The sequence below is a fragment of the Arachis stenosperma genome, chromosome 3 (genome assembly GCF_014773155.1).
Source record: "Arachis stenosperma cultivar V10309 chromosome 3, arast.V10309.gnm1.PFL2, whole genome shotgun sequence".
NCBI lineage: Eukaryota > Viridiplantae > Streptophyta > Magnoliopsida > Fabales > Fabaceae > Arachis > Arachis stenosperma.
In genome coordinates, this window is record NC_080379.1 from 40,856,656 (window position 1) to 40,882,465 (window position 25,810).

A 25,810-nucleotide genomic window follows, 5' to 3' on the forward strand; every position below is an offset into this window, starting at 1 on the left:
TACTCTAACTGGTTCACGCCGATTTTATCTTTAAACGGTTACCATGTTGGATTTTTCTAAAATAATAGACTCTAACTGGTTCACGTCGATTTTATCTTTAAACGGTCCAAAAAACAAATTGAACCGGTTAATAATTTGGTTTATTAGTTTTTCAGTCAAATCGATCGGTCCGATTTTATTTTTACAACTATGCATGAGATATCTAAATATAAAATCACTTTTACTTTTGTAAAAGATATTTAAAAAAATCATTAAGAAAAAAGATCTTTTTTTAAGAATGGCGCCAAACAAGTCCTATGTTTGGATAGATATGGATAAAACTAAAATATTATACTTAACAACTAAATAGCCATGTGATCCCAAATTTTCTGCATCAAGTATAAACTAATTTAATAGAAAATGAGAATATGTAAGGAGTACAAGAGATTACAAGAAGAATTGGTCTATGAACCAGTAAGGTAAAAATAGTATTGAAATAATAGAATTAAGAATAAACAAACTAAGTAGAAGAGTGAATTAAACTTCTATTAAATAAACCTGCAGCATGTTATAGAGAAGAGAATGAACAATAAGAAGGAAGGAACTATTAAATCAAGTAAGTAATTGAAATTACGCAAAAGAAGAGAGTACGTGTGAAAAAGAGAAAAAGAAGAACGCAGAAAATTGATAGAGTAGGGAGAAAAGAGTACCTTTATGAGAACCACAATGCATAGAAGCTTACATTAGAGAAAATAAGAAGGGATAATAGTAAAATAACAAAAAATATCTATGGACAAAAAGGAAAAAAATTTCATAAAAAAAATTCGTGTCAACCTTCTCAAATTCCGTGTCTATCATTATCCTTCTTCATAAAAGAGTAGCCACAAAAATAAAGAAAACTGTTCTGGAGATAATGTGTCTAGCGTGTATGTCTATGCTTCCAAATGCTCTTTAAATATTCATTGTCCATATCTCTGTGTCTTGTCTCTAAAAACAAGCGCAGCCTAAAAGATTAATTGAAGCATTAATATAAGATTTAATTACTCTGTCGATCCCTATAATTTTATCGAATTTTTAATTAGGTCCTTATATTTTTTCTTTTCAATTAGGTCCCTATATTATATCGAATTTTGTAAGTAAGTCTTTACCGTGATAAAAATGTTAAAATTAACAGAATATTCTATTAAACTATATAAAATATTCAGTAAAATATTAGGCATATTCGGTTTGTTTAACGAAATATTCTGTTAATTCTATTGTTTTTGTCACGGTAGGAACTTAACTACAAAATCTAATATAGTATAAAGACCCAATCAAAAATAAAAATGTATAAAAGCCTAACTGAAAATTTAATAAAATTATAGAAATCTAATAGAATAATTAAACCTTAATAATAATGAATAAGGGATATTTGTAGGGTTAAACTGTGTCAAAAATAAGGTTAGTGGGTCCTAATTGAGGCCCAAACTCGGGGTTGCGAGCTCCAGTTTGCATCAAATTAGTCGTCATTCACCGAAAAATCGGGGGTGGCCCAATGTTACCCATAAATAGAAATGAACCCATCCAATTTAGCCCCGGAAAAAATTGTTATTTGATAAATCATGTTCAATTCGTTCCCAGGAAAAAAAAATAATATTCAATAATTTTGTTTTGAAAATAAATTATTTTGTTTAATTTAGTTGAGGAAATTTTCCTATAGAGTTAACACGAAAGGGGCTGGAAAGTCTAACTGACTTGAGCAGTGGAGTGACCAGTATAACCCTGTGAAGGAGAATACTGAAATTCTGAAGAGTGAAAACATTAAAACAAGGAAGATTCGTTGTAAGGGAAAGGTAAAATGGAGGGCTAAAAAGTCATAAGGGGAAATGGAAAAAAAAAAAAAATGTGATGGAGAGAGCGTAGGAAGAAAGCAGGAAGGGGGGAAGGCACAGAAGCAATTTTGGTAGAAAAAGAGAGACACAGTAAAAGCATGCTAATAAGGTTGCATCCTCTTGCTGGTGTTGGAGCAGCTCAATCTCTTCGTTTCTTTGCTTCTGCTGCTGCTTCTTCGCTCCCAATCTTTCTCTCAACAAAACAGAAACCATCTTTCTTCTCTCTCCGTCGATTCTCTGCCATGGCTGACCAATTCGTCAACGGCACCATTCACCCTAACGGCGTCGCTGTCATCACCCTCGATCGTCCCAAAGCTCTCAACGCCATGAACCTAGGTTTCTTTCTTCTTCTTCGTACTCTTTATTCTTTTCGTATATGGATTCGCTTCTGAACTGTTACTCGATCATTTTGGAGCTTCAACTTACTGATTATCTCACTAGGCTCTGGAAACCCGGAGAATGAAAAATTCGGGATGTTGTGCTGAAATTTGTAGGCAAGGGGAAAAATTGGTCTCTTGATCCCATTTTTCTTTTACCCCCTAATTTATCACAGTTTTGAATTAAGTAGGGTAATTGTTTTTCTGCTCTTGATATTGAGTTGGGATGATGCAGAAATGGATGTGAAGTATAAGAGTTATCTGGATGAATGGGAATCGGACCCGAGGGTTAAATGTGTCTTGGTCGATAGCAGCTCGCCTCGTGCCTTTTGTGCTGGTATGATTCTAACTCATGATTCCTTCATTGTCGGGCAAATGATTTTGCTGAAGCATGTTTCTGGCATTCTGCAATATGTTAAAAATTAGCTTCTTTTGCAGATACTATTGTATTTAAGATTTGAGGTTACTTGGTTTTGAGTGGTAGGTAAGGTTTTGAGAGTCACCATTGGTGGTCAATGCAGGTATGGATATTAAAGGGGTTGTTGCTGAAATACAAAAGGACAAAAACACTCCTTTAGTGCAGAAGGTCTTATTACGTTATTTGCTTCACCTTCAAGTCTAGTATATTAATGCATATTTATATGGCTGCTGTTGTGATGTGCTTCATTGGATATATTGTTTACTTCCATGTTACATCAACATCATGCCGTCTTCTGATGCTATACTATTGTTTCCATTTCCTGTTTTTGTCAAATAACAGTTTGTTTATCGATTCTCAATGACTGCTTTCTTGGCAACTGAGATAGTTTATCTGCAGGTGGTGATGTGAAGCAGATAACATTTAAAAAGCATCTGTCAGATATTATTGAGGTCTAGTTGTATATTATAATGTATACCATCAGATTCTTACAATGTATAAAGCCATGCCAATAATACGAACTGAATACCTTTCCTATATAATATTTTAACTTTTGGGTACTCATAGACCGGTAATATCTTTGCTTATACTATGCTATAAAGTATGCCAAGGCTACTTATTTGGTAGACTATGCTATTCATGACAAACTTGGCTGTAGTCCTAGCACTGATGCCTTTAGAATGCTCAATATTACAGTTTAATTAGTGACATACAGTTATGGACAAAGTTTTATGCCCAACTAAATACAAAAGAATACATACACTATATGGAACTCTTGCTAGGCGGTTGAAGAAGCTGCTGAATTAGCCACTTTTCAATCTTTTTTCACCCTCACTTTCTTTCTGTTTCTGATGAATATGACCATGAGGAATCACCATGCCCAAATATGTGAGACTTATCCTAAATTAGGGTTGGCTTGGCCTTGGTCATAAGGGGCTTCTAGTTGTTGTCCTACTAATGCCCAGTCTGTTTGGAATGCACCAGATATTACTGGTCTGGACTATTCCGGATTTTCACACAAATTTTTTTTTTACCTTGACTTTGACTTTCCTTTAGGCTTTTATAATGTGTGGCTGTGTGCCTTCTGGAAGCAACCATTGATGCAGTTGGGTTGACTTTGGTCAACTTTTTATTTTTAAAATTTTTTTTATGTGGATTATATTGTGTAACTTTTGATTTGCTGTCAACATTATGTTGGATTATATGATATGCTACATCTTGCATTTTTGCATGACTTGTTGATAGCTACGAGAAAGTAATGTGATATTGTGTTCTACATTTTAGGTCTTCTTGGCTGAGTATTCTTTGATATGCAAAATTGCTGAGTACAAGAAGCCATATATTAGCCTTATGGATGGAATAACAATGGGCTTTGGAATTGGTTTGTCTGGTCATGGACGCTACCGTATCATTACAGAGGTATATGCTTATTATAATGGCCTCATTTAGAGATATAGCATAAACTCATGGATTGCAATTTGAGATGTTTTTGACTTGTTAACTACACCTATTCAGAGAACTGTACTTGCAATGCCAGAAAATGGAATTGGCTTGTTTCCTGATGTGGGTTTTGCTTACATAGCTGCTCAAAGCCCAGGGGAAGGATCTGTTGGTATGTTACTATTTCAAATTAAAAATTTCATAGTTCTTTTGTGATCTATGTTGACATAATTTGTACTGAATACATGTTTTGTACTGCACTGTTTAACATCTAGATGCAACCTCAAGTTTCACTTAGAAAGTTTGTCTTTTAAAATATTATTAAAAATGTTTGTTTACTAGATTTATGTGAATCTCTGTGTCACATTATTTACTTGATTTATAAATATTACTAATTGCAGGTGCTTATCTTGGATTGACTGGAAAGAGGATCTCTGCTCCTTCTGATGCAATATATGTTGGCCTTGGAACACATTATGTGCCATCTGGAAAGTTAGGTTCATTCAAGGAGGCCCTTTTGGCAAACAACTTGTATGTTAACGTGAACCATCACTTGAGATTTTTCTTTAAAATCATTACCCTTTTAATTCCTTTGGTGTAAGATTGGATTCAACGTAGTTCATAGACACGTTTGCTTAGATATAAGGCATGTACTGCATGCACCATACATTTTAGTTTCCTTGTATGCTAAATGGTCTATCATGTCTATTGCCCTTTGGTTATATAATTGTAACGATTGCATATATAAAATAATGATCTTACACAAAACCCGTTGGTGATATAGTTCCCAGGATGCACATCAGGACATCAAAGTACTTTTAGCAAGATACGAGTCCAACCCTGAGAGCGAGGCACCACTGAAATTGCTTTTACCTCAGATAACATCTGCATTTGGAGGAGATAAATCAGTTACCGAGACAATTGAAGAGCTAAGTAAACACCAGTCAAGTACTGACTCAAATGGTATGCTTATTCTCCTATTGTTTGCTAATGAAACACTATTCTTAAAATGTCAAGATACAATTTATCATGTGTTCACTGAATAATGTTTGAAACTGAAAACTTTGCCATCCATATATTTGAAATATTCCTTTTTTTTTTAATATCTTGCCAGTTGTCGAGTGGGCTAATGAAGCTCTCCAAGGCCTTGGGAAAGGTGCTCCTTTCTCCCTTGTCTTGACCCAAAAGCACTTCTCTGCAGTAGCTTCTGCACTAGGGAAAAACGACAGTGAGTTATCCACGGTATGCATTTAATTCATTTCTCTTTTGGTTTTTAGGTGGTTTTAATGTTTCCAAGCCCTTAATTTTTTGGTCTGCATTTCTGAAATTCAGCTTAGTGGAGTAATGAAAACTGAGTACCGAATTGCTTTAAGGTCTTCATTGCGACATGATTTCGCAGAAGGTGTCAGAGCAGTATTGGTGGACAAGGATCAGGTTTTCTTTTTCTCATATCTTTACGTTTTAGTCTTGTTGACAAACTGTTGATTTATTTAGCATTAGTTCTTGCGATTCAGTCAATACGTAGTATATAACTATATATACTATTCTTTTGCAGAATCCCAGGTGGAAACCATCAAGGTTAGAGGAAGTTGATGCCAGTGAAGTGGAAGCCGTCTTTAAACCATTAGGGCCCGAGGTTGAGGAATTGAGTGTGTAATTTTAGAAAGTGAGTGTAGTTTCGTCTTCTCATAATTATGCATTACAGACTTGTAGACACTGCATCAAATAAACGGGTGGTGTTATCATTGGCTCTGGGTCGAGGTGCGGGTCCTATGTGTTGCATGTACTGTTTTCACTGTGATGATATTATTAATATAGCACATGATGTTGGAAACCGATGGACGATGTTGCTTCTAGTTATCATGGAACCGCATGGAAGAAATCAAGCCATTTTTTTTCTTTATCTCGTACTTTCTTCCACATCGAAGAATTGTCCCCAGATTCTACGTGGAATAGTTGCGTGAACACGTCTTTGTATTGGCCAGTCTTTTGAATAAAGAGCTTTAGCTTCACAGAAATGTAATATAGTCATTTACTTTTCGAAATGATTAATACACTCCTTCCTCTTTTGCCCGTTGTGCCCTTGTGCGATAGGATCATCTTGATCATGTAACCGGTGACAATGGTTTCAGAATATAGAACCGGAGTTGGTCAGTGGTTAGAATCAGTAATCTGCCTAAGCAAATGTCGATAGATTTTTATCTTTTATATAACAATAACAAAGTTTTGTCTCACTAGGTGGGGTCGGCTATATGGATCAAATATCGCTATTGAGTTTTATAATGTATCATGTTTATAGAGAGAGTGTTTACATATAGATCGCGTTTTACCATCTTAAATATGGTTTTTTAGGTCTTTCTCTATCTGTTATTCATTGTCCATCTTCCATCTCATCTACCCTCCTGACTGTATGCTCTGTCGGTCTTCTTCTCACATGTCCAAACCACTTGAGACGTGATTTTACCATCTTTTTTACAATAGGTACTCCAACTCTCTCTTTTATATCTTCGTTCTTTATTCTATCTAATTGCGTATGGTCATTCATTCATCTCAACATCTTCATCTCTACCACACTTAACTTATGTTCGTGCTCCCTTTTGGTAGCAGTGCGATAGAATTTACCTTTAAGTTTTAATGGCACTTTTTTGTCACATAAACCAGACGCACTTCGTCATTTTGACCAACCTATTTGAGTAATATGATTTACATCCTTTTCAATCTCTCCATTATCCTGTATGATGCATCTAAGATACTTAAAATTTTTAACTTTTTGTAGGATGTTTTCTCTAATCTTCACCTCTATATTAGTGTTTTTCCTTCGGTGGCCGAACTTACATTCCATATATTCTGTCTTGCTGTGGCTTATGCGCAGACCATACACTTCTAGAGCTTCTCTCCATAATTCCAACTTCTTATTTAGGTCTTACCTTGATTCTCTCATAAAGACGATATCATGGACAAAAAGCATGCACCATGGCATAGGCTATTGGATATGCTCTGTGAGTACTTTCAAGACTAATGTGAAAAGGTATAGACTTAAGAATGATTCCTGGTGTAATCTTATACCAATAGAAAATTACTTTGTCACACTACCTTAAGTTTTCACACTAGTTGTAGCTCCATCATACATGTCTTTAATTGCACGAATATATACGATCTTTACTCTCTTCCTTTCCAAACCTTTTTATAAGACCTCCCTTTGCACCCTATTGTATGCTTTTTTCAAATCAATAAACACCATATGTAGAACCCTATTATTACTATGATACCTCTCCCAATGGTAGATCTACTTGGTATAAAATCAAATTGGTTCTCTGTTACTTATGTCTCTTGTCTCAACCTCCGTTCTATCACCATTTCCCATAACTTTATAGTATGGCTCATGAGTTTGATCCCTCTATAGTTTTCGCAACTCTGTATATCCCTTTATTCTTGTAGATAGGCACTAGGATGCTCTTTCTCTACTCATCTGACATCTTCTTTGACCTTAAAATCTCATTAAAAAGCTTGGTTAACTAACTGATGCCTTTCTCTCTATGACCCTTCCAAATTTCAATGAGAATATTATCGTGTCATACTGCCCTGCCATTTTTCATCTGCTTTAGAGTTTCTTTTACCTCGAAGTCTCAAATCCTTTCATAGTAATCGAAGTTTTGATCTTCTTCCCTCGTGCATACCCGACCAAGGCTCGGAAGAGTCTTCTGTCCTTCATTAAATAACTCGTAGAAATAGTTCTTTCACCTTTCATGATCTTCTCATCTTGAGCCAAAACTTCACCTTCTTTATCCTTTATGCACTTAACATGATCCAAATTTTTTGTTCTTCTTTCACGATTCTATATATACCTTCTTCTCATTCTTTCGTACCTAAAGATTGGTAAAGACCTTCATATGCTATTGTTCTTGCTTCACTTACTACCACTTTTGTCTCTTTTTTAGTTGCCTTATATTTTTCTCAATTATCTGCATTGCGGTACAAAGACCACTCTTTAAAATACTCTCTTTTTGTCTTTATCTTTTCTTGTACACTCACATTCCACCACTAGAACTACTTGTCTCTTGGTCCTATCCCTCTAGAAATATTCTTTTGCTATTCTTCTAATAACTTCTGCTATCTTCTTCCACATCTTCTCTACGCTTCCATCCCCTTTCCACTTTGCCTCTTCTCTTACCCATCTTAAGAAGCTTCTTAGTTCCACCTTTCATCTGCCACTACCCCGTCCTTGAGTTCTTCGTATGATGTCTTTTTCTCAATTTTCACAATTTTTTCTCAATTTCCATCTTTCCTATGTTGTGTTGTTAAACTCTCGCTTGGAATAATTTTACAATTAATACAAAATTTTCAGTTGATTCTCCTCAACAAAAAGAAGTCGATTTGAGAGCTTGTCATGCCACTCCTATAGGTTATAAAATATTCGTCTCTCTTTTTAAAACATGTATTTTGTGATGAGAAGGTCAAAAGTTGAGAAAAAATCCAAAATAGTTTTACTTTCGGTATTGACTATCCCAAAATCATGGCCTCCATGAATACTTTCATACCCAGTCACTTCTCTTCCAAGATGGCCATTTGAATCTCCTCTTAAGAAAATCTTATCCCTCGAAAGTATGTCTTGGACCAAACTCTCTAGATCCTCCTAAAATTTTATCTTGTGTTGCTCGTCTGACCCCTTATGGTGCATAGGCGCTAATCACATGAAAAGTACCTCCTTTCACCATAAGTTTGATAGAGATGATTTGATCACCCACCATTTTGACATCCACTACGTTCTTCTTCCACTGTTTATCCACGATCATACCTACCACATTCCTATTCTTCACCTTTTCTGTATACCAAAGTTTGAACTCAGAGATATCCAACTTCCTAGCCTTTGCTCCAACCCATTTTGTTTCTTGTAGACATGTGATGTTAATCTTCCTCCTTGTCATGGTATCTACCACTTCCATGAATTTTCTTGTTAGAGTGCATATGTCCCATATCCCAAATCTTAAACTTCTGTCGCTCTGACCTTTATCTTTACATTTTCTTTATGAACAAGCTTATTTACCCTCATCCGTTCATGGAAACGCGGTGACCGTTGCTCATTTAACACTATGCCCGGACATTGATGCAGTGACTCTTACTCATTTGATACTGTACGCGAGCCATGCAGCACGTTGCTTACGGGTAACGACCTAGTTTTAGATCAATAACGTTGATCCATGTTATGATGATTCGATTAAGTTTTTATTTTGGCTGTCGAAGACCTAACACAAACCCTTCTTTTATCCATGTCTTTTATAAGTTAAAAAAATTCATTATTTCCAACAAAAAATTAAAATATTATTTACAAAAATGTGAATATTTTTTTTGGATATTACTTGTAGTTCGTCCAAAGAGTAGGCGAGCTCTTCAACCATGCAGTTTGCCTTGTGATTAAGTTTGTCTCGTAATTAAGCTAATTGTGTGTTCGAATTCAGTCTTATGTATATAGTAATTTATTGGCTAAAGACAAATATTTAATAGAGTTTCGATTTATGACGAATTAATCTTTGACTTACTAAATTAAAAGATACCATTAAAAGCTAAAAATAGTTTAAAAATATAGCAAGTATAAATGAATAAATTATACACGATTAAACTTGGTTATATCTTTTCAATTTTAATCGTACAGCAAATCCTTTTTTAGGTTTGGATAAAAAAAAATTGATGTTTAAGTTACGAGTGATGTAAATTATGAGGCCATAAGGATTTTCTTAAAATAAATAAAATAAATATTTTATTTATTAATATAGGTAATTTAGAGCATTTTTATTGATTTGCATTAAAAACGAGATAAGACACGTCATGAAGTCTACGTATCACGTTTGTAAATGTGATATGTGGGAGATAATGATGAACATGTATCTTGTTTACAATGTAAATGAGATATACACTCACTTATTTTGTTTATACTGTAAATGAGATAAACAAAAAGTTATGACGTTTTTACTATAAACAATATATAGTACGACAAATTTCGAGTAGCTATAAAAGAATCTGCAACCATCTGTGTTCTCCACAAATATTTAACTTCTTCTTCTCCTCCGTTTTTATTCCAAGACTTAAGAAAAAGTATCTAGTAGTAGTGGATATGTAATTGTAAGTGTGTAGCCCAATTGTCATATGAGAAACAGTGACATGGATGATATTTGAGTGTGATAATCCCATTCTGTTGCATACTCAGAGAGTAAATTGTTTATCTGAACTAAAGAGTCTATTATTGAGAAACATCAGTGCTAGCAGAACAAATGAGGTTGGAAGAATTTGGTATAGGTTGTTAGCATCGATGAAAAATAAAAATTTTCGGTTTCGTCTATTTTGACTCCATGTCGATGAGCATGTGCACCTCATGTTTGACATCAACGGGAGAATCATGGCAGAACAAGTGATGGAGCTTTTCTGCGGGAGTTGGTGATGTTGGTAATGATGGATCTGGTCATTTGAATATTGTCTACGATGATCCATCTCTTGCACCACCACTGTTGTACTGTGCTAGTCTAGTGGTAGACATGAACGTGGATGGTAAGGAGTCCGATGAGGAGTATGTTACCGATATCAACAGTAGTGGTTCTTTTGAGGATGATGATGAGGGAGAGTTTGTATCGGAGACTCCGGTGAAAGCACCAGTTCGGTATCTTCTACCTGCCCTACAACCAATTCCGACCTTATCAGTTGTAGTCACTATCATACATTGAATTTGGACACGGTGTACTAGAAAACTTCATTTTTCAATATAGGTGGAGATGATTACAACATAGACGGTGATGTGGAGTTTAGGATTGGCCACAGATTCAAAAGTAGATAGGTAGTATTGCAAGGTGTGAAGAATTACAACCTCTTTAGAAGTGATGAGTACCGATTCGTGGAGTCGGATCGATTAAAGTACCATGTGCATTGCATGCAAAAGGTAGTAGGATGTCATTGGAGTCTCCGTGTCACCCTCTGACAGAATTTCAGATATTGGTGAGGTCAAGTTTAATTGTGGTATATATTCTTATTTATCATGATTATTTTGGTTATAAATGCCTACCATATATTTTTTATTTTGTTTGAGAGATACATAAATTTAGAGGTGTGCACACCTGTTTATCCCTATTATGTCTCAATATCATCGACAGTTGGATAGCAACTTCATTTGTAATATCATCCTACCCCTTATACAGTCCAGTCTATCAGTTGTAGAGTCACTATTCCTGGCACCAAAGAACTCCTCTACCCACTTCCAAGTCGGATGCTGGTACTATATGTGAAAATCACGTAAGCACCCACTCACTGGCTCTCCGTGAGTGTGTAACCCAAGATGGTACGCAACGTCTTGCACTCACCCCAAGGCAGGTGGAAAATGTTGGTCTCCAGACGCCAACACTTCACGAATGCAATAATTAGGGAGTTGCCAAAGACAAAATTCTTGAGCTGCACCATGTTGCCGAAGTCAGCATTCCTTAAATAAGGGAGAATGGCATCTGGTGGTGCAAGAGTGTGGCTCACTCGCTTAGGGAGTAGTAGGCGTGACCTCTGTTAAAAGATAAAAATATTTCAATAACAAAGCTATTTCGATAAGATTTTTATTTCGAAATAAAAGGATAAAAATAATAATAAATAATTATTTCACATTTTAGAATAATTAACTTTAAAAATTAAACATAAAAAATTTATCAAATATCATTGCAACAAATATCCAGTAAAACAAGTTCTCTAGTATATTCAACATTAAAATTAAAAATATAAAATTCGAATTCAAAAAATAAGAAAACGTAATAAACAATTAATAAATTAAATTAAATTAATTAACTTTTACTAACAATACATTCCACACCTAACAAATGTTAATAACATGCCAATTAACATATTTTATGTTACCAAAACATAATCTATTTTACTCATGTATAACAACATTAAATTTATAAAAGTACCCTAACTATAATCATAAGCTTACTTATTTGAAAAATAAAAACAACCCTAACCTGGAAGTCGATTGTTTCCACAATGTGCCAAGTCGCATTCAAGCGGTTGATGTCATCGTTCCGTGCATCTGCGCTCGCCATAACATCCGAGTATCTAAAAAATATCAAGAAAACATCCGACAAAAAGAGAAATGAAGGTTAAGGGGGAAGAAAAGTGGCAATTGAGACGCTCTAAACAAGTTACTTATATAGGCGTGTTTTAATCTTATCTCGTTTATAGTGTAAACGAAATAAGACTGTACATATCTAGTTTATACTATAAACAATATATGTTACGTGTCGTAACACGTGTGCAAACAGGACACGTGGACTTTGTGACGTGTCATATCTCGTTTACATAGAATGTAAATTCATAAAAACATCCCAAATTACCTATATTGGTAAATAAAATATTTATTTTATTTATTTAAAATAAAATCCAAGGTCATGCTTATAAAAAAGAAAATGAGAAAGTACAAATAGATTCTTGACCTTGTGATATGCGGATATTTGAGACCTCAGATTTGAAAATATATTTAAATCCTTGATTTTTTTTAAAATATAGACATATTAATCCCTCATGTTCACTTGAATAATCCAACAGAAAAATCAGATGTTAATCTGTTGTAATAACTTGGTTAATATAAATACACACGTAAAAGAATTTTCAAAATGAAACAAATTAGATCCAAAGATTGACGTGTCCAAATTTAGAAGAGATAAGAAATTTAAATATATTTGTAAATTCTTTGAGATATAAATATCAGTCAGATATTAATTTATCATTTTCTCAAGGAAAATATATTTTTACTTTTTCTTCGGGTATACTTTATAACCTTTGAAATTAGGTGAGTCATGCAACGTTGAATTTTTAGTAATTATAGTTATCAAAGGGGCTTTCTAATTTCACCCAAAAGTTAGGTTTATTTATGCAACAAACTAGATATCATTTTTATATTAATAAATGTATCAATAAGGTAGTGATCACCATTCAGCTCGAAGCGTACTGAAAGATCACACTCATTTCAGAACAAAGCTCTGGTTGATTGGTCTAGTGGATGTTGTTTCAAAGAAGCAAAACGTTTTCATAACTCAACTTTGAAGGTATCTATAAAACCCTACAAGCTTAGGTTTATTGAAGCACCGAATTCAATGATGTAAAGCCATTGCCCATTGTTTATGCACTTTGATCAAGTTGAGAAACAACTTCCACGATGAGTAACTCATAGGGAAAAGTCGCGCAGACAGCCCAATGAGTTGAAGACTATGATGATTCGTCAAACTCATCCAATCTCTCCTGCTTCTTCCTCTTCAATTCAGCTTCATAATTTCTCAATCTTTCATTCATCTTCTCCTGCAATCACATATTATAAATTTACAAATTTCTAAGAGGAAAAAGGAAACTAAAGGACTTCAAATTATGTTACTGAACCTAAATTAACAATGAGTACACCTTCCAAAACCAAGAAGTTAATGAAGGAAAGAACAGAGTGGCAACCTTATAATTATTTTCCATGCGGTGCATAAAATAGAATCCGATGACGCCTCCTATGATTGTACCAGCAATGATTCGAAAGTAGCCCCATCTCTGAGAAGCAGCGGCCCTCATTGTTTTTAAAATCGGACTGTACAGTGAATCGGTCACACTATAGTCAGAGGTTTACTGGCCCAATCGATTGATCAGTGTTTCAATGGATTTAACAGGATTGAACACTAATTATCGTACCAACAAGAACAACAATAACATCATTTCCTAAGGTTGTAGTGGCAACAGCGTGCTAGCAACAATAACACTAATATTCACATCAACAACATTGCTTTGAACATCAATATAAATAAAAAAGCTAAGGTAATTAGACAATAAAATTTACTGGAATATGGTCAGAACCGCAGAATTAAAAATCGCATAACTGCAGAAAAAATAAAAACAAAACAGCAAAAAAGAAACAAAAGGAGGGGAGAAGAAGCGAAGAAAAAGAAAGAAAACAACAGAAGAGGAGGAAGCAGAAATGCGGAACTCACACAGTCGCACCTCCGGAGATCTACCAAGAGCGCACCCAGCGAACCAAAAGCGGACAAAGACAGCGGAGGCAAGAACTAGAGCAAGACAGCGCAGCAAAACTACAGAAAACCACGAAGACACAGCAGCAGAACAAGACAGGAGGCGACTGGGAGAGAGCAGAACCGGCGGTGACTGGGAGAGCAGAACCGGCGGCGAAAAGAACAGAGAAGAAGAGACGGAGAACGGAGGATTAGAGGCTAGGGTTTCTCACTGTTTAGTTCAATGGTTTGCAATTTACTCTCTTGTTTTTATGTTTTTAACGTCGTTTTCAATTAACCGTTTTTTACTACCCACCACCACCAGTGTTTTTCTAGTAGGGGTTTAAAGTCCACCGTTTTTTGAATTATTGCCAGTTTTTAAAGATAATATTAGAAATAACAAATTAAATAACAAGCATTTAAACGGTAAGAATTTAAATAAAAATTTGATGAAATAAACGTACAAAATAATTAAACCAATATTATATCTTAATAGTCTAATAATAAAGAATTTGAAATTATGTATAAAAATCTTATATTCAAATCTCATTCTATGATGTGTACCTAAGAAATCTTGAGGGGGAAATACACATATATACAAGTGACACCTTTTCACAAGCCTATAGTGATACCAGCATACAAGAACAGTATACATTTTATCGGCGGAAAGACACATATATACTTTCTGTGAGGCCTTTGCAGTAATCAGATGGTAAAACACTATTTTACAATCTAGACTCGCACGTTTTTACAAGGTCTATAAAAAAAAAAATCTAAACCACAAAAGGATAACATTGAAGGAGGAGATCATAGAGCAACTCTGTATCACACGTGCATAGCCGCATCAGGTACTTCAGGAAGAGATGAGTGCGAGTAGAATTTAACATATTCTACCCACTAGGTGAAAGCTGTTGTTTCCTCCTTAACCTTAACGCTTTTTTGTTTACTTGATGTTTCGGATTTGGCTCCGACAGCAGCAAACGTGACATAACGTATGACAAAAGTTCCTCATGGTGGGAGAAGGTGAAGTCCAAATGAGCATATTCAAACTCAATATATGACACATTCACCCCGGCATCCTTCATCAATTTATAGTGTCTCTTAATCATTGAAGGTCGTATAATGTGGTCTTTTTGCCCAGCAACCAGATCAACAGGAATGTCGATGAGGCCGTAGTGTTCACCCAAGTCCAATGGCTCAGGTGAACCATACACCTCCATATTAGCATCTGCACTCCCATAATCAAACATTCTAAACCTTTTTGTACGCTTTATCTGTGCAAGATGTATAGCAACATTGAAAGATATTCCTGGCATGTCATTCATGTTGTAGTGTGGTAGTCCTAGAACTCCAACCCAATTTGAGCTGTCCCCATCAACAACATAACCCATTAAAGTTTGAACCAGTCCTCCAACGGCAGGTAAGTTTTGCAGGTCTCGAGCTAACTTGTTGAAGAGCATGCGAAAAAATCTGGTCGGTATATAGAAGGCTGGGAAGATACGAGACAAACTAGGAACCATCAAAACCACATTCTCTACCACTTTAAATATCAGGTTAGACTCATGATGAAAACCGGCAGGTGATAACAAAACCAATCTTGAAAGTCTATGGGGCTTCTGTGCTAACCTACATGTAACAACATACATCAAAATGGCAGCTCCTCCCAAACTATGGCAAACTGCACAAAGCTTGTAAGCTTGATCATCATTAGCTTCCTCCTCGATATCAGGTTTACTAAGCTTCAATTCTGCAGTTTTTACTTCATGGATTTTTTCAATCATAGCAGGAATATCCTGAGTTCCATGCTCGTTGATGGAGTATTGCCAATACCTGTGCAGTATATCAATTTGAGTACAATATTGTCAATTGAGTAATGGCATAATCAATATATTATGAAGCTAGATTGTATCAGGCATTAATAACAATTTAAGTTAAGGACTTACTGACGTGAGGAGATGTTCTTGTTGCGATGCTCCCTAGAAACCAAACCGCGGAAATTTCCCAGAAATACATCATAACCTGAAATGTTATTTATTTTAAAAGAATTTATATCTCTAGTAATTCTAAAACCAGATATGTTCTTTAAGAGCCCAAATTATCAGGACAAACATAACAAACCTTTATCATAAGCTGCAAAAGCTGGAGAGCCAACAACACCATTAGATACCCAGCTGAAACAAAAAGTCTAACTTATTAGAATACCCCAAATTTTTGGGGCCTTATTGAAAAGATATTGTAACTAAGGTCCTAAAATCATGGCCAGAACAGGAGTATTCTGGCATCCAAGCAATTGAACAACAATCTTATAAATAACAGAAATTTGGGTCCTAACATCATGGCCAAAACAGGACTATTCTGCCATCAAGCAACTAAATAATAAAAGGCTTTTTTTTAAAAAAAAAAAAAAGTGAGATATAAATGAAGGTGTAAGGAGGAACATAAAAGTAAAACAGTGAAGCTTGTCAATCCTTACACAACTTGACACAGTCAAAACACACAGACAGGGCCGCATTGAGTATTAGCTTAGATGATGTTAAGGCTTGTATTGATGACCTCAGTAGCTAGGAGAAAAGAATCAGGAGCTTTCATCTGACCCAACAAGTGCTTACTTCTAGCACAAAGCTTTCTAAACTTATATAAATACAGTAGATCCCAATTCCACTTATATGTATTCTATCCAACTAACTAAGAAGAGTATGAAACCTGCTGCCCTCAATGGCGCTCAAGATACAACAGAAAACCAACTTCAGAAAAACAATTAAGTTGAATACTAAACACACAAGCAACCACACATGCAAAATTTTCAAGCAACAACATGCCATACAATTTTTTACATTTCACAAAGAGTAAATGCTCAAAGAGTAAATGCTCAAATCAGTCTCTCAAATTTCAGACATAAGTCAAATTGGGCCCCCAAATTAACTAACATGCATCATGTTAGTCCTTAGACCACTTTTTTTCCTTCATGCCATTTGATTGAACGGAAATTTAGGAGACCAATTTGACCCTCGTGTGAATTTTGAGGGACCAATTCGAGCATTTACTCATTTCACAAAAAGTAAATTTAATCATAGAATTAAATTAGAAAAAAGCAACATAGAGACAAAAATATCACCCACCCCATTGACGAATCCAAAATCCCATGCTGAAGATAAACAGCTTTTCTTGCATCTCGCCTGTTAAGTCAAATTCTAGGCATCAAATACTACACAATGAAACAAGTTAAAAAAACAACACAACTTCCATATTGTCCATTTTTGTAATCAATTTGTCAATATATCTAGATTTTGGAAGAATAACACTAAATTACAGCCTCCTAAGATCCTTCACCTCAATGCTTTATGTTTCCAAATTTTGATACCATAAATGCTATATGCTTATGTTAGAAATGAGCCACAAATGTGTTTGAAAAGAAAGATGTACACCAGAAAAGGGCACATGTCAAACACAATAATTTCATTATTAACATCAGATGTAATTGATTCCTGACAACATTAGAATTGTTGAAAGATCAACATTATGTCAATTGATATCATGTCTGATTTCTGCATTCCTGTAGTACTTCACGATGAACAGACTATATGTTATGTTGAATTTAAGTTTAACTATGGAAGATCAAGGTAAGAAACATTAAATAGGGTAGATGGTTAAGTTTTTAAGGTCCAGTTACCTAGGTATTCTTTCTAAAAGAAGTACATATCCATCTGCAGTGACAAGATGAATAGCTTCATAAGGATACCTGTCACACAGAAGGATTATGAATGGGATGAGAAGGATTTTCATATTTAAGAAGGGCAGCAATGGAAACACAATATAGCCTTTACCCAAACTCTGTTATGACATCCTGACATGTCCTGCCATCAGTGTTCAGTGGCTGACGAGAACTGGCATTTCCCTCTGTAGGTGTTGGGTCAATATCTCCAAGTGTAGTTGTAGAGATGGAGGTATCTTCACCACTATCATTATCATTTTTACAAGATGAAAACAACTTGGTTAATTTCTCATACATTTCTGATGGAGAAAGAAGGAGATGTACTGCCTTGTGAACGAAGTCAAACACAGCTTCTATGGATATCTCAATGCCTACATGAAGATCCTGATTGACAAAATAATAATAATCAGAAATTCAACTTTTCTTGCACATTAATTCATATGAAAAATGCAAATAAATAATCAACAAATAGAACCCAAATGGATATGGATAGAAACTGTTGCACAACCTCGATGAGTCCACGTCTCCTATCAGTAGTTCGGTGGATAATTTGGTCCTTATGGCTTTGCACTCTTTTATGTGAAGGTACTTGTGAAAGGTCTTGATTTGTGGAGGTAGAAAGTGCTTTTGACACCCCAGAATAAGCTAACTTAACTAGATGAAATGGAGCTCCCAGCAAAAATTTTACAGACACCACAATCCAAAGCCAGATATGCTGCATCCAATGCATCGGATGTCTACCATGATTGGTAGCACTAACTCTAGAAGCTCTGGAACTTTGAGATAAGGGAGATTCAGGAGACTCATATCCATCACTATCTTCTTCTCCAGATGAATATTCCACGCTTGAAACATCAGAATCCACAGAAAGTTCATGAATGAACTGGTTGAATGAGGACACACCACTAAAATAAACAAAACAAAGGAAAGGATAAGAAAACCAATGTCAAGAACAACATATAGCATTAAAGATGCCAGACTACTATGTTTATTGAGTTATAATTGCAAAGAAAGCCATGCATCCCGAATGCCATAGATTGAAAAAGTGCATATAAATATACAAAAGCTGAAGAAGGCAATATACATATGTCATTTAATAAAGAGATTATGGAAAATCACATAGAAATTCACTAGTCACTACTATATAATACTACAGTGAAAAATAAAACCTACTTTTCCATCCATCGTGGAAATCGTGGTCCACGAAAGGTTGGTCTTAGCTCCCAACCTTGAACACCTTCAAGCATATTAGCCTTTCCCGGTAGTAATGCCAACAATAGAGCTGATACTTCATTGATTACCCTCACAATATTGTTCACCCACTCATAGGTGAATGTCTTCACTGACCTGCAGGAAAAGATTCAAATGCCATTCTTCATACTCTGCCGTGTATGCACACAATTCACAAGTCCAGACAAAATAAAAGAAAGCAGTGTAACAATATTACTGTATATAACAAATAAGTATAATAATGACTCCATCGTTCCAACCCAACAAGATCAACAATAAGGGAAGGCCAAGGGTTGCAAAACAAACCTTTCAAGGTCACAAGCTTAAACCGTGTTTATTTATAGCAATGTGACATGCAAGAACCCTCCCATAAAATAACACATAATTCAATTGAGCTGCATTTCATTTCAGATTTTATGTACACTTCAATGTTTTTAGCAAACAAACAACATAAGAAAGGGGTTAGAAAGAGAACCTAGCAGCAAAGAAATAAAGCGATTGCTTACTCTTTAGTAACAGCAAGAGCATTGTCAACAACACGTTGCATCCTCAATGGAATTTCTATTATTCTTTGGGCGACGCACTTGTTGAGATTGGGGAATGTAATTCCAAAAGCAAAATTCAAATAAGCACCTAAACCTTGGAGTTTGATCAACCTATCTTCCTTTTCTTTTCCTCCTTTTTCTCCCTTTTTTTTTTTTTTTATGCTGGCCTTGCCCCGACGGGTAATGCAACGAAGGATAGCGACAAGGGAGGAGGATTCGATTCGATTCAATTCATTTCATTACACTCTTGGCTTACGAGGGAAAATTCTCTTGCTTTCGAGAGAGGCTAAGTCGGCGGTGGGCACTGCCTCTGATTCCACGTGGACGGACCTCATTGGATGCTGTCAGATCCATGGTAACGGCTGTTATATTTTGGGCAGGTGTGTCCTCAACTGGCCCTTTGGAACTGACTCCTGCTGCTATCGACGGTCTGGATTATAGAAAAAATTAGAGTTACATTATTTATTAAGAATGAATACTATTATTCCTATTTTAATAATAACCTTTTCTTTTCCTACAAATATGCAATAACAAAATTATGTAAAGAATAACATTGTGAGATAACAATATAACATATATACATTGACTTAGGTGGGAAAATCCAAACGCAGGATTTTAGTGCTCTTTATAAAAATATATAAATAATAATATAAAATGTCTTTTTATTTTTATTTTTTTTTCATTTCTTCCATTTTATCCTATTTTCTTTATGCTCGTTTGAGATCAACACTTTGAAGAGAAGAAGAAGAACTGGATTTGAAATTTCCCATATACTTTTCTTAGTAGAGTTTTTGAAGATGAGGTAGATTAGAGTTATTTTCCACATCTAAATAATTTTGGTATCCAAGTTTATTCAAATAATTTTAGATATCGCTTTTTTTTTTTCATTTTCTTATTTCTTTAGGCTTCTTCTCCTCTTCTTCTTCTTCTTCGCACGAGCGTCTTTTTTTTCGCTTTTTTCTTTGCATTTTTTCTCTTCCTCATTTTTCTTCTTCTTTTTCGTATTCCTTTTTTTTCACATATTTTTTCTATGGTCATTCTTCTGTTGTTGATGCTGTTGTATTTTTTTTTGTCTTTTTCTTATTCTCTCTTGGTGAAAAAGCAGGAGAAAGTGAGGATAAAAAATTTTAAATTGTGCAGAAAAGAAATGAACTGATTATGTTATTATGGTGAAATAATAATATAGTGATAAACGAATGGAACATTATCCATTATATAAATTCAAATTCGAACAACTTTTTACATAATGAACTGAATACGTGTTCATGGTGATACAGTTGTATAGTACTGAATGAACGAAGCATAATCCATTATATAAAATTAAATTCGAAACATAATCTTAAACTCTAAACCTTAAATCCTAAACTGAACACTTACTCATAGTGAAACAATTGTATAATATTAAGTGAACAAAACATAATCCATTAGCAAAATGTTGGTGTTGTTGGTAATGACAATAACAAAAGAAGAGGAAAAGAAAAAGAGAAGGGAGAGGAGGAGGAGGAGAAGCAGAAGAAAAATCTGCGTGCGCAAAAAGGGAGAAGAAAAAATACTTAAATGTGTATTTAAAAGAAGACGAGCACTTATAATGATGCTCTTTTAATGAGAGTGATTTTTGTTGGTGTTGGACATATTTAGATAAAACTTGGATGAAAAAATACTTAAATGTGTAACCCGGTAAATTATAAGTTGTAACAATCTATAATTTGTATCCAAATATAACCGTTGTTGAGATTAATCACCTCACTTAAATCAAGAATGATTAAGGAGGTGAGATTAGACGGCCATCATAGACCTCCACCATTGTCAACTGTGAGAAGACCAAGAGCATCATGTCCTAGAAAAAGTTGCTTTAAGCTTGAAAGTTTTCCAAGCTCAAAAGGTATCGTTCCTTCAAAATCATTGTCACATAATAAAAGATACCACAAGCTGGAGAGGTTTTCCAGTTGGTAAGGGATTTAAAAAGAAAAAGGTGAAAGGAAGAGGCACCGACAGGGGGAGAATGTAGTGCCAGGCAAGGTAAGAAGATGAGTTACTGAAGAAGAGAAGAAAGAGGGAGGCCAACGGGTAAAGAAGAAAAATAAAATAGGTATATTAAAGTAAAATGTATTTTTAAATATTTTAATATGAGCATATTATAAGTTATTTTATATAGTAAAAATGTTTTTATCTCACCCATTGATTTATTTTTTAATACATAAGATTTATAAAGAATCTTGGACAGAGTGTAAATAATTAAATATACTTTTCCACCAAAGAAAGCTCCTCAATTGTGAATGCATATTATGTGTTACAGTGAATAATTCTTACCATTGACTTGATCTTTGACTTTTACCTAGTTACAACCAAATTCAACTAATTTCAAACCAAGAAAATTAGAGAAACCAGTATGCATAAGGTGAGCAAAATTCCATTCAATGCCGAGCTGTTCTCTACGATCTTATGACTGCAACTTGTCCTGTTCTTCATTATCTAGTCTAGGTTATGCTGATGCTGCAACTATTTCTGTAGATGCATTGTTGGCATCTAAGAAGGAAAACTCAGAAACCAAGGCCAAATGGTCGCTTCCCACTTTCTAAATTGATCAAGAAAAAGACTGTTAAATTGGAAACCTTTTATGTTTATACATTTGTTTTCATGGTTCAAAAATAAATCTCAAGTGAGAAATATGAGGTTTGGAGATGATCATTTAAATTTTGTGAAGTACTGACATCCACTTCAAATGTTTTAATTGATACACAGCTATATGAAATCAATTATCAGAATGTTTAGAAGTCACCAAGTCAAGCAGTGATACCTTGCATGGGAGACCACCTGTCCTCACAAGATCACCAATTGAAACGGTATCAAGAACTTTTGTAGGTAAAATACCGTCTGAGTACCTACATCAAGGGTAACTAATCTTACTCTTAGGGCACTGTCATCATTAAGGTTAGATACAAAATCATTAAACGAACTTAGGAAAGACATTGATTACCATAAATAATCTACGGTACCAAGAAACTTTGAGTGATAGGAAGTAGCAAAGGGTTCACCGTTGAATCCCCGTGTACTAGTTGAACCCTGACAAGGAATATCATTTTTTTTTTAACTCTCTTGACATGAGAGAACAATGCAGAAAGATTCTTAAAAATCATGTATAGACAAAATAGGCTGCAAAATAATGAGTAGGTACATCAATTGTAGCATAGGAACTATTCAGCTTCAATGGATGCACAGCTGAATGACACCCAGAATCACCCGTTGCAACTTTTACCTCTTCATCTGTCCAGCAGTTTAACAATCTGGAAATAATAACTCATGAGCATCATCTGATATAACTAATAGCACAAACTTAAAAAAGAAGTAGAAGAATACCCATCCAGTAAGATAAACGGACCAACAGTTTCTTTTTTCTTGCCTAAAACTTGAGCAGGACGGCAACGTTTTTGTCCAGATAATTCCTTTCTGTCATATAACATAATATTAAGCTGCAAATTGAAAACCATATCTAATTTCAGGTGAGCTTCTTCAAGATTGAAATCCTTGTTTAGATTCAAAGCATGATCAGTCTGGTAACATGACAGTATATAATGAATTTGCAAGCCAAGATAATGTGAATATGACAAATTATTTTCAAGTAACGCACCTCAGATGATGATAAAAACTTGTATATTCCACTCTGTTGATGAATTTAAATTACAATGAGAAATCATTATGTCAAAAGTACAGAATAAACAATATGAAAAGAAAAGTTACATCTAATATAATATTTCCAGAATACAGCACCTGAGGAGTACTATTAAAATCACCAGCTAGCACAATAGGGGAATTACCCCATTTCTCTGAGAGAGCCTTTGCTCTTGCTAAGAGAAACCGAATCTGAAAAAACAAATATCAAATATCAAACATCTCAGTCTTCAACAGTGTATGGAGTTCTGGGGGAGCAAGTGAACGTTTTTTCAGTGGAGGAGAGCAGTTAAGAATCAATAATCAATAATGAATGTCAAAAATGAGGTGAAATGCCTACTCCATCTGGTATTTCTTGGATAGCTCTTTTTCGTTTGTATTTCATACTAATGGTTCTACTCTAACCACTAAATTATTTCAAAAACATTATCAAAATAAATATAAATTCTCGAGCAAGTTACAGAATATAATAAACTTCCCAGAGGGGGAAGGGAAGTGGGAACTTACTTGGCCTAATTTAACTTCTCCCCTGTTTGGGTTATAAAGTACGTGGATGTTACCAACTAGCAGCCTTCTTGAATCAAATTCACACATCTGCCTGTACAAGATGAAGTTAGATATGCAAAGAATGACTAACTGGACGTACAGTAGACCAACATTTACAATAAAGCTACATGATGGCAAATAAGAATCCAGATGCAGATAATTACGAAATTTCACAATTTCCACTGCTTTTAAGTTCAAGCTAATGTAAGAGATCAAACTACATAAAATATCAAATTTTCAAAGAATTCATATTTATTTCACATTTGTAAAGCATTTACATTATGCACTACCTCTCTAGCAGTGTCACAGACTTGTGTTTAACAAGTATTCCTAAGGCAACACGGACGAAAGAAATAAATGTGAGTCTCTTGTGTGTTTCCAACAACTAGTGATATAAGATATGCAACGGCAATTGTGACTTTGTTATATCTTTACGCTAGGCCATGCAGCATTAAATCATCAAACTTCTACTCCAGAGACATTCAATTATCCCAGTTGAAAAAAAGCCTATTGTGGTGGAAGCATTACTCTAAATACCCCAAAGAGGACCAATGCTTGCATTACAAAGTAGTTGACATCAAAGAATGAATACCTCAAAAACTAAAAGTTGAGCAACATTATCACGAAGGCCCATGTCCTTAAATTGAATGCTCTCTGATTCTAATAATCGGAACCTGATCCCAAAAAGAAAAGGGTAAGTGAATATACTAGACCCCGTCAATATTTTAATCTAAGCAACAAAGTAAGGAATTAATAGATTACTTATCAGCTTTCCAAAACATTGCACAACCATCAGCTGTGTCTCCAGTGCGTCTCTACAACTCCATTTGCACAACTTATCAGTATCACAACCCTTAAGAGTTAAGATAATTACACATTTTGATTTACTACTATAGTACTAGCGAATGAATATTGATGATATACATGCTGGGAAGAAAAATATATTGATGCAAAAACTATTGTAGGCCACACTAAAGTGAAAAATACCTTGTACGATCCTGTATATCCTGCTTTAACTAGAATGTTTGAGAGTTCAATATACTTGTCCACCTCCTGATAGTGATAAAACATACGGAGTATTATTGGAATATATGAATGGAAAACAAGAGAAGGAAAAATGGAAGGAGATGTTACTTGTAAACAGATAATGTCAGTATCCCATCCTAAGAGTTCCTTGCAAATAACTCTCTTACGACGATCCCAATTGACGTAATATGAAGGAACATTTACATACAGATCTCTGTGCTGAGAAGCGTTTCTATCCGCAAGTATGTTGTAAGAAGCCACACTGAACCTTTCTGGAACATTCGCAATTGTAGCGAAATCACTCACTTACTCACTCACTTACTGATCAATTCATTACGGAAAAGAAAAGAAGTAACCTCTAACCTGAGGAAGCGAGAGGTTGATGAGGAGCCTCAACCCAGTGGCGCTCAATTTGGGGAGGCTGATCAAATTTTCTACGTCGCAGGGGATTGAACCACCGACGAGTAGAAGAGAGTGACGAAGACGAGGAAGAAGAATTAGAATCAGAAGCAGTGGGGGCATAGAATTTAAAGGAGGTTGGTGCAAAGAAAAAGGGAGGGCGTTTGGTGGTGGAAGAGGAAGAGACGAAGAAGGAGGAAGAGGGAGGCGCAGAGGAGGCCATGACGTGCCGTGCCGTCGTTCACTCAACCGATTCAGCGCAAGGTAACGAGAACCAAACACCCAAACAGAGTTTAGCGCCACAATTCGTTATCTAATCTCGACGTTCTCTCCTCTACTACTTTCCCTGTTAATCCCAAGTCCCAACCGTTAATGCTTTTTCATTTATTTATTTTATGGATTTATTCCCTCAAACGAGCAGACCGACCTGTCTATACTATGAGTTAAATAGATGGCCCGATTAAACCGTTTTATTTATAAGTCATTAGTCTGAATTATTTATAGCCAATTCAATAAAAAATGAATTGGTCTATTTATTTTTTAGAATAAAAAACTATTCATTTAAACAGATATTGACCCAAATTTGACCTATTTTGA

General features: G+C 35.1%; 4 protein-coding genes and 1 long non-coding RNA gene across 9 annotated transcripts; 1 reads left to right on the top strand and 4 right to left on the bottom strand.

Annotated features, from left to right (window-relative positions):
* The first annotated feature begins 1,842 nt into the window (after positions 1–1,842).
* On the top strand, positions 1,843–6,154 carry LOC130969000 (3-hydroxyisobutyryl-CoA hydrolase-like protein 3, mitochondrial). 3 transcript variants are annotated; one of them, XM_057894543.1, is made up of 11 exons: positions 1,843–2,186; positions 2,463–2,564; positions 2,749–2,793; positions 3,045–3,097; positions 3,930–4,064; positions 4,161–4,257; positions 4,487–4,616; positions 4,870–5,048; positions 5,200–5,327; positions 5,418–5,519; positions 5,641–6,154. In XM_057894543.1, exons 1-11 carry the CDS (start codon positions 1,949–1,951, stop codon positions 5,740–5,742), a joined length of 1,311 nt encoding a protein of 436 aa, XP_057750526.1. In that variant the 5' UTR covers positions 1,843–1,948; the 3' UTR covers positions 5,743–6,154. The 3 variants fall into 3 exon arrangements, with proteins under 3 accessions (XP_057750526.1, XP_057750525.1, XP_057750524.1); XM_057894542.1 differs by lacking the exon at positions 2,749–2,793 and having other exon boundaries at positions 1,845–2,186; XM_057894541.1 differs by lacking the exon at positions 3,045–3,097 and having other exon boundaries at positions 1,848–2,186; positions 2,749–2,813.
* A 5,047-nt stretch (positions 6,155–11,201) lies between these two features.
* LOC130969886 (uncharacterized) lies at positions 11,202–13,290 on the bottom strand. Its single transcript, XM_057895793.1, has 3 exons — positions 13,035–13,290; positions 12,068–12,161; positions 11,202–11,618 (listed from the first exon to the last, which is right to left on the bottom strand). Exons 2-3 carry the CDS (start codon positions 12,146–12,148, stop codon positions 11,373–11,375), a joined length of 327 nt encoding a protein of 108 aa, XP_057751776.1. The 5' UTR covers positions 12,149–12,161; positions 13,035–13,290; the 3' UTR covers positions 11,202–11,372.
* On the bottom strand, positions 13,286–14,387 carry LOC130969887 (uncharacterized). The gene is made up of 3 exons (XR_009081945.1): positions 14,069–14,387; positions 13,545–13,671; positions 13,286–13,400 (listed from the first exon to the last, which is right to left on the bottom strand). It is a non-coding gene; the product is annotated as an uncharacterized LOC130969887 (long non-coding RNA).
* Positions 14,388–14,587: 200 nt separating this feature from the next.
* On the bottom strand, positions 14,588–19,955 carry LOC130968016 (uncharacterized). 2 transcript variants are annotated; one of them, XM_057893090.1, is made up of 9 exons: positions 19,535–19,955; positions 18,972–19,145; positions 18,307–18,703; positions 17,911–18,182; positions 17,757–17,825; positions 17,206–17,262; positions 16,205–16,257; positions 16,030–16,105; positions 14,588–15,916 (listed from the first exon to the last, which is right to left on the bottom strand). In XM_057893090.1, the coding sequence occupies exons 1-9, from the start codon at positions 19,573–19,575 to the stop codon at positions 14,977–14,979; spliced, it is 2,079 nt and encodes a 692-aa protein (XP_057749073.1). In that variant the 5' UTR covers positions 19,576–19,955; the 3' UTR covers positions 14,588–14,976. The 2 variants fall into 2 exon arrangements, with proteins under 2 accessions (XP_057749073.1, XP_057749074.1); XM_057893091.1 differs by lacking the exon at positions 19,535–19,955 and adding an exon at positions 19,335–19,494.
* Positions 19,956–21,826: 1,871 nt separating this feature from the next.
* Positions 21,827–25,610, bottom strand: LOC130969889 (carbon catabolite repressor protein 4 homolog 3). 2 transcript variants are annotated; one of them, XR_009081946.1, is made up of 13 exons: positions 25,178–25,610; positions 24,923–25,086; positions 24,776–24,841; positions 24,551–24,603; positions 24,381–24,462; positions 23,750–23,836; positions 23,342–23,434; positions 23,202–23,234; positions 22,931–23,043; positions 22,749–22,857; positions 22,551–22,636; positions 22,371–22,470; positions 21,827–22,148 (listed from the first exon to the last, which is right to left on the bottom strand). XR_009081946.1 is itself a non-coding variant. In XM_057895795.1 (13 exons), exons 1-13 carry the CDS (start codon positions 25,434–25,436, stop codon positions 22,056–22,058), a joined length of 1,323 nt encoding a protein of 440 aa, XP_057751778.1. In that variant the 5' UTR covers positions 25,437–25,610; the 3' UTR covers positions 21,827–22,055. The 2 variants fall into 2 exon arrangements, 1 of the variants encoding a protein (XP_057751778.1); XM_057895795.1 differs by having other exon boundaries at positions 22,371–22,455.
* Between the last annotated feature and the right edge of the window lie 200 nt (positions 25,611–25,810).

What these genes read in the sequence shown, in the direction of transcription:
- LOC130969886 (XM_057895793.1), bottom strand. Translation starts at nt 12,148, where the DNA reads ATGGCGAGCGCAGATGCACGGAACGATGACATCAACCGCTTGAATGCG. An exon ending in TGGAAACAATCGACTTCCAG is followed by an intron (nt 11,619 to 12,067) that starts GTTAGGGTTGTT and finishes ATCTTTTAACAG; the next exon opens with AGGTCACGCCTACTACTCCC.
- LOC130969000 (XM_057894543.1), top strand. Translation starts at nt 1,949, where the DNA reads ATGCTAATAAGGTTGCATCCTCTTGCTGGTGTTGGAGCAGCTCAATCT. An exon ending in GCCTCGTGCCTTTTGTGCTG is followed by an intron (nt 2,565 to 2,748) that starts GTATGATTCTAA and finishes TGGTCAATGCAG; the next exon opens with GTATGGATATTAAAGGGGTT. An exon ending in ACGACAGTGAGTTATCCACG is followed by an intron (nt 5,328 to 5,417) that starts GTATGCATTTAA and finishes TCTGAAATTCAG; the next exon opens with CTTAGTGGAGTAATGAAAAC.
- LOC130969889 (XM_057895795.1), bottom strand. Translation starts at nt 25,436, where the DNA reads ATGGCCTCCTCTGCGCCTCCCTCTTCCTCCTTCTTCGTCTCTTCCTCT. An exon ending in CTGACATTATCTGTTTACAA is followed by an intron (nt 24,842 to 24,922) that starts GTAACATCTCCT and finishes TATCACTATCAG; the next exon opens with GAGGTGGACAAGTATATTGA. An exon ending in GGTACCGTAGATTATTTATG is followed by an intron (nt 22,456 to 22,550) that starts GTAATCAATGTC and finishes CCCTTGATGTAG; the next exon opens with GTACTCAGACGGTATTTTAC.
- LOC130968016 (XM_057893090.1), bottom strand. Translation starts at nt 19,575, where the DNA reads ATGCAACGTGTTGTTGACAATGCTCTTGCTGTTACTAAAGA. An exon ending in TTTCCACGATGGATGGAAAA is followed by an intron (nt 18,704 to 18,971) that starts GTAGGTTTTATT and finishes TGTTTATTTTAG; the next exon opens with TGGTGTGTCCTCATTCAACC. An exon ending in ATTTTGGATTCGTCAATGGG is followed by an intron (nt 16,258 to 17,205) that starts GTGGGTGATATT and finishes TTTTTGTTTCAG; the next exon opens with CTGGGTATCTAATGGTGTTG.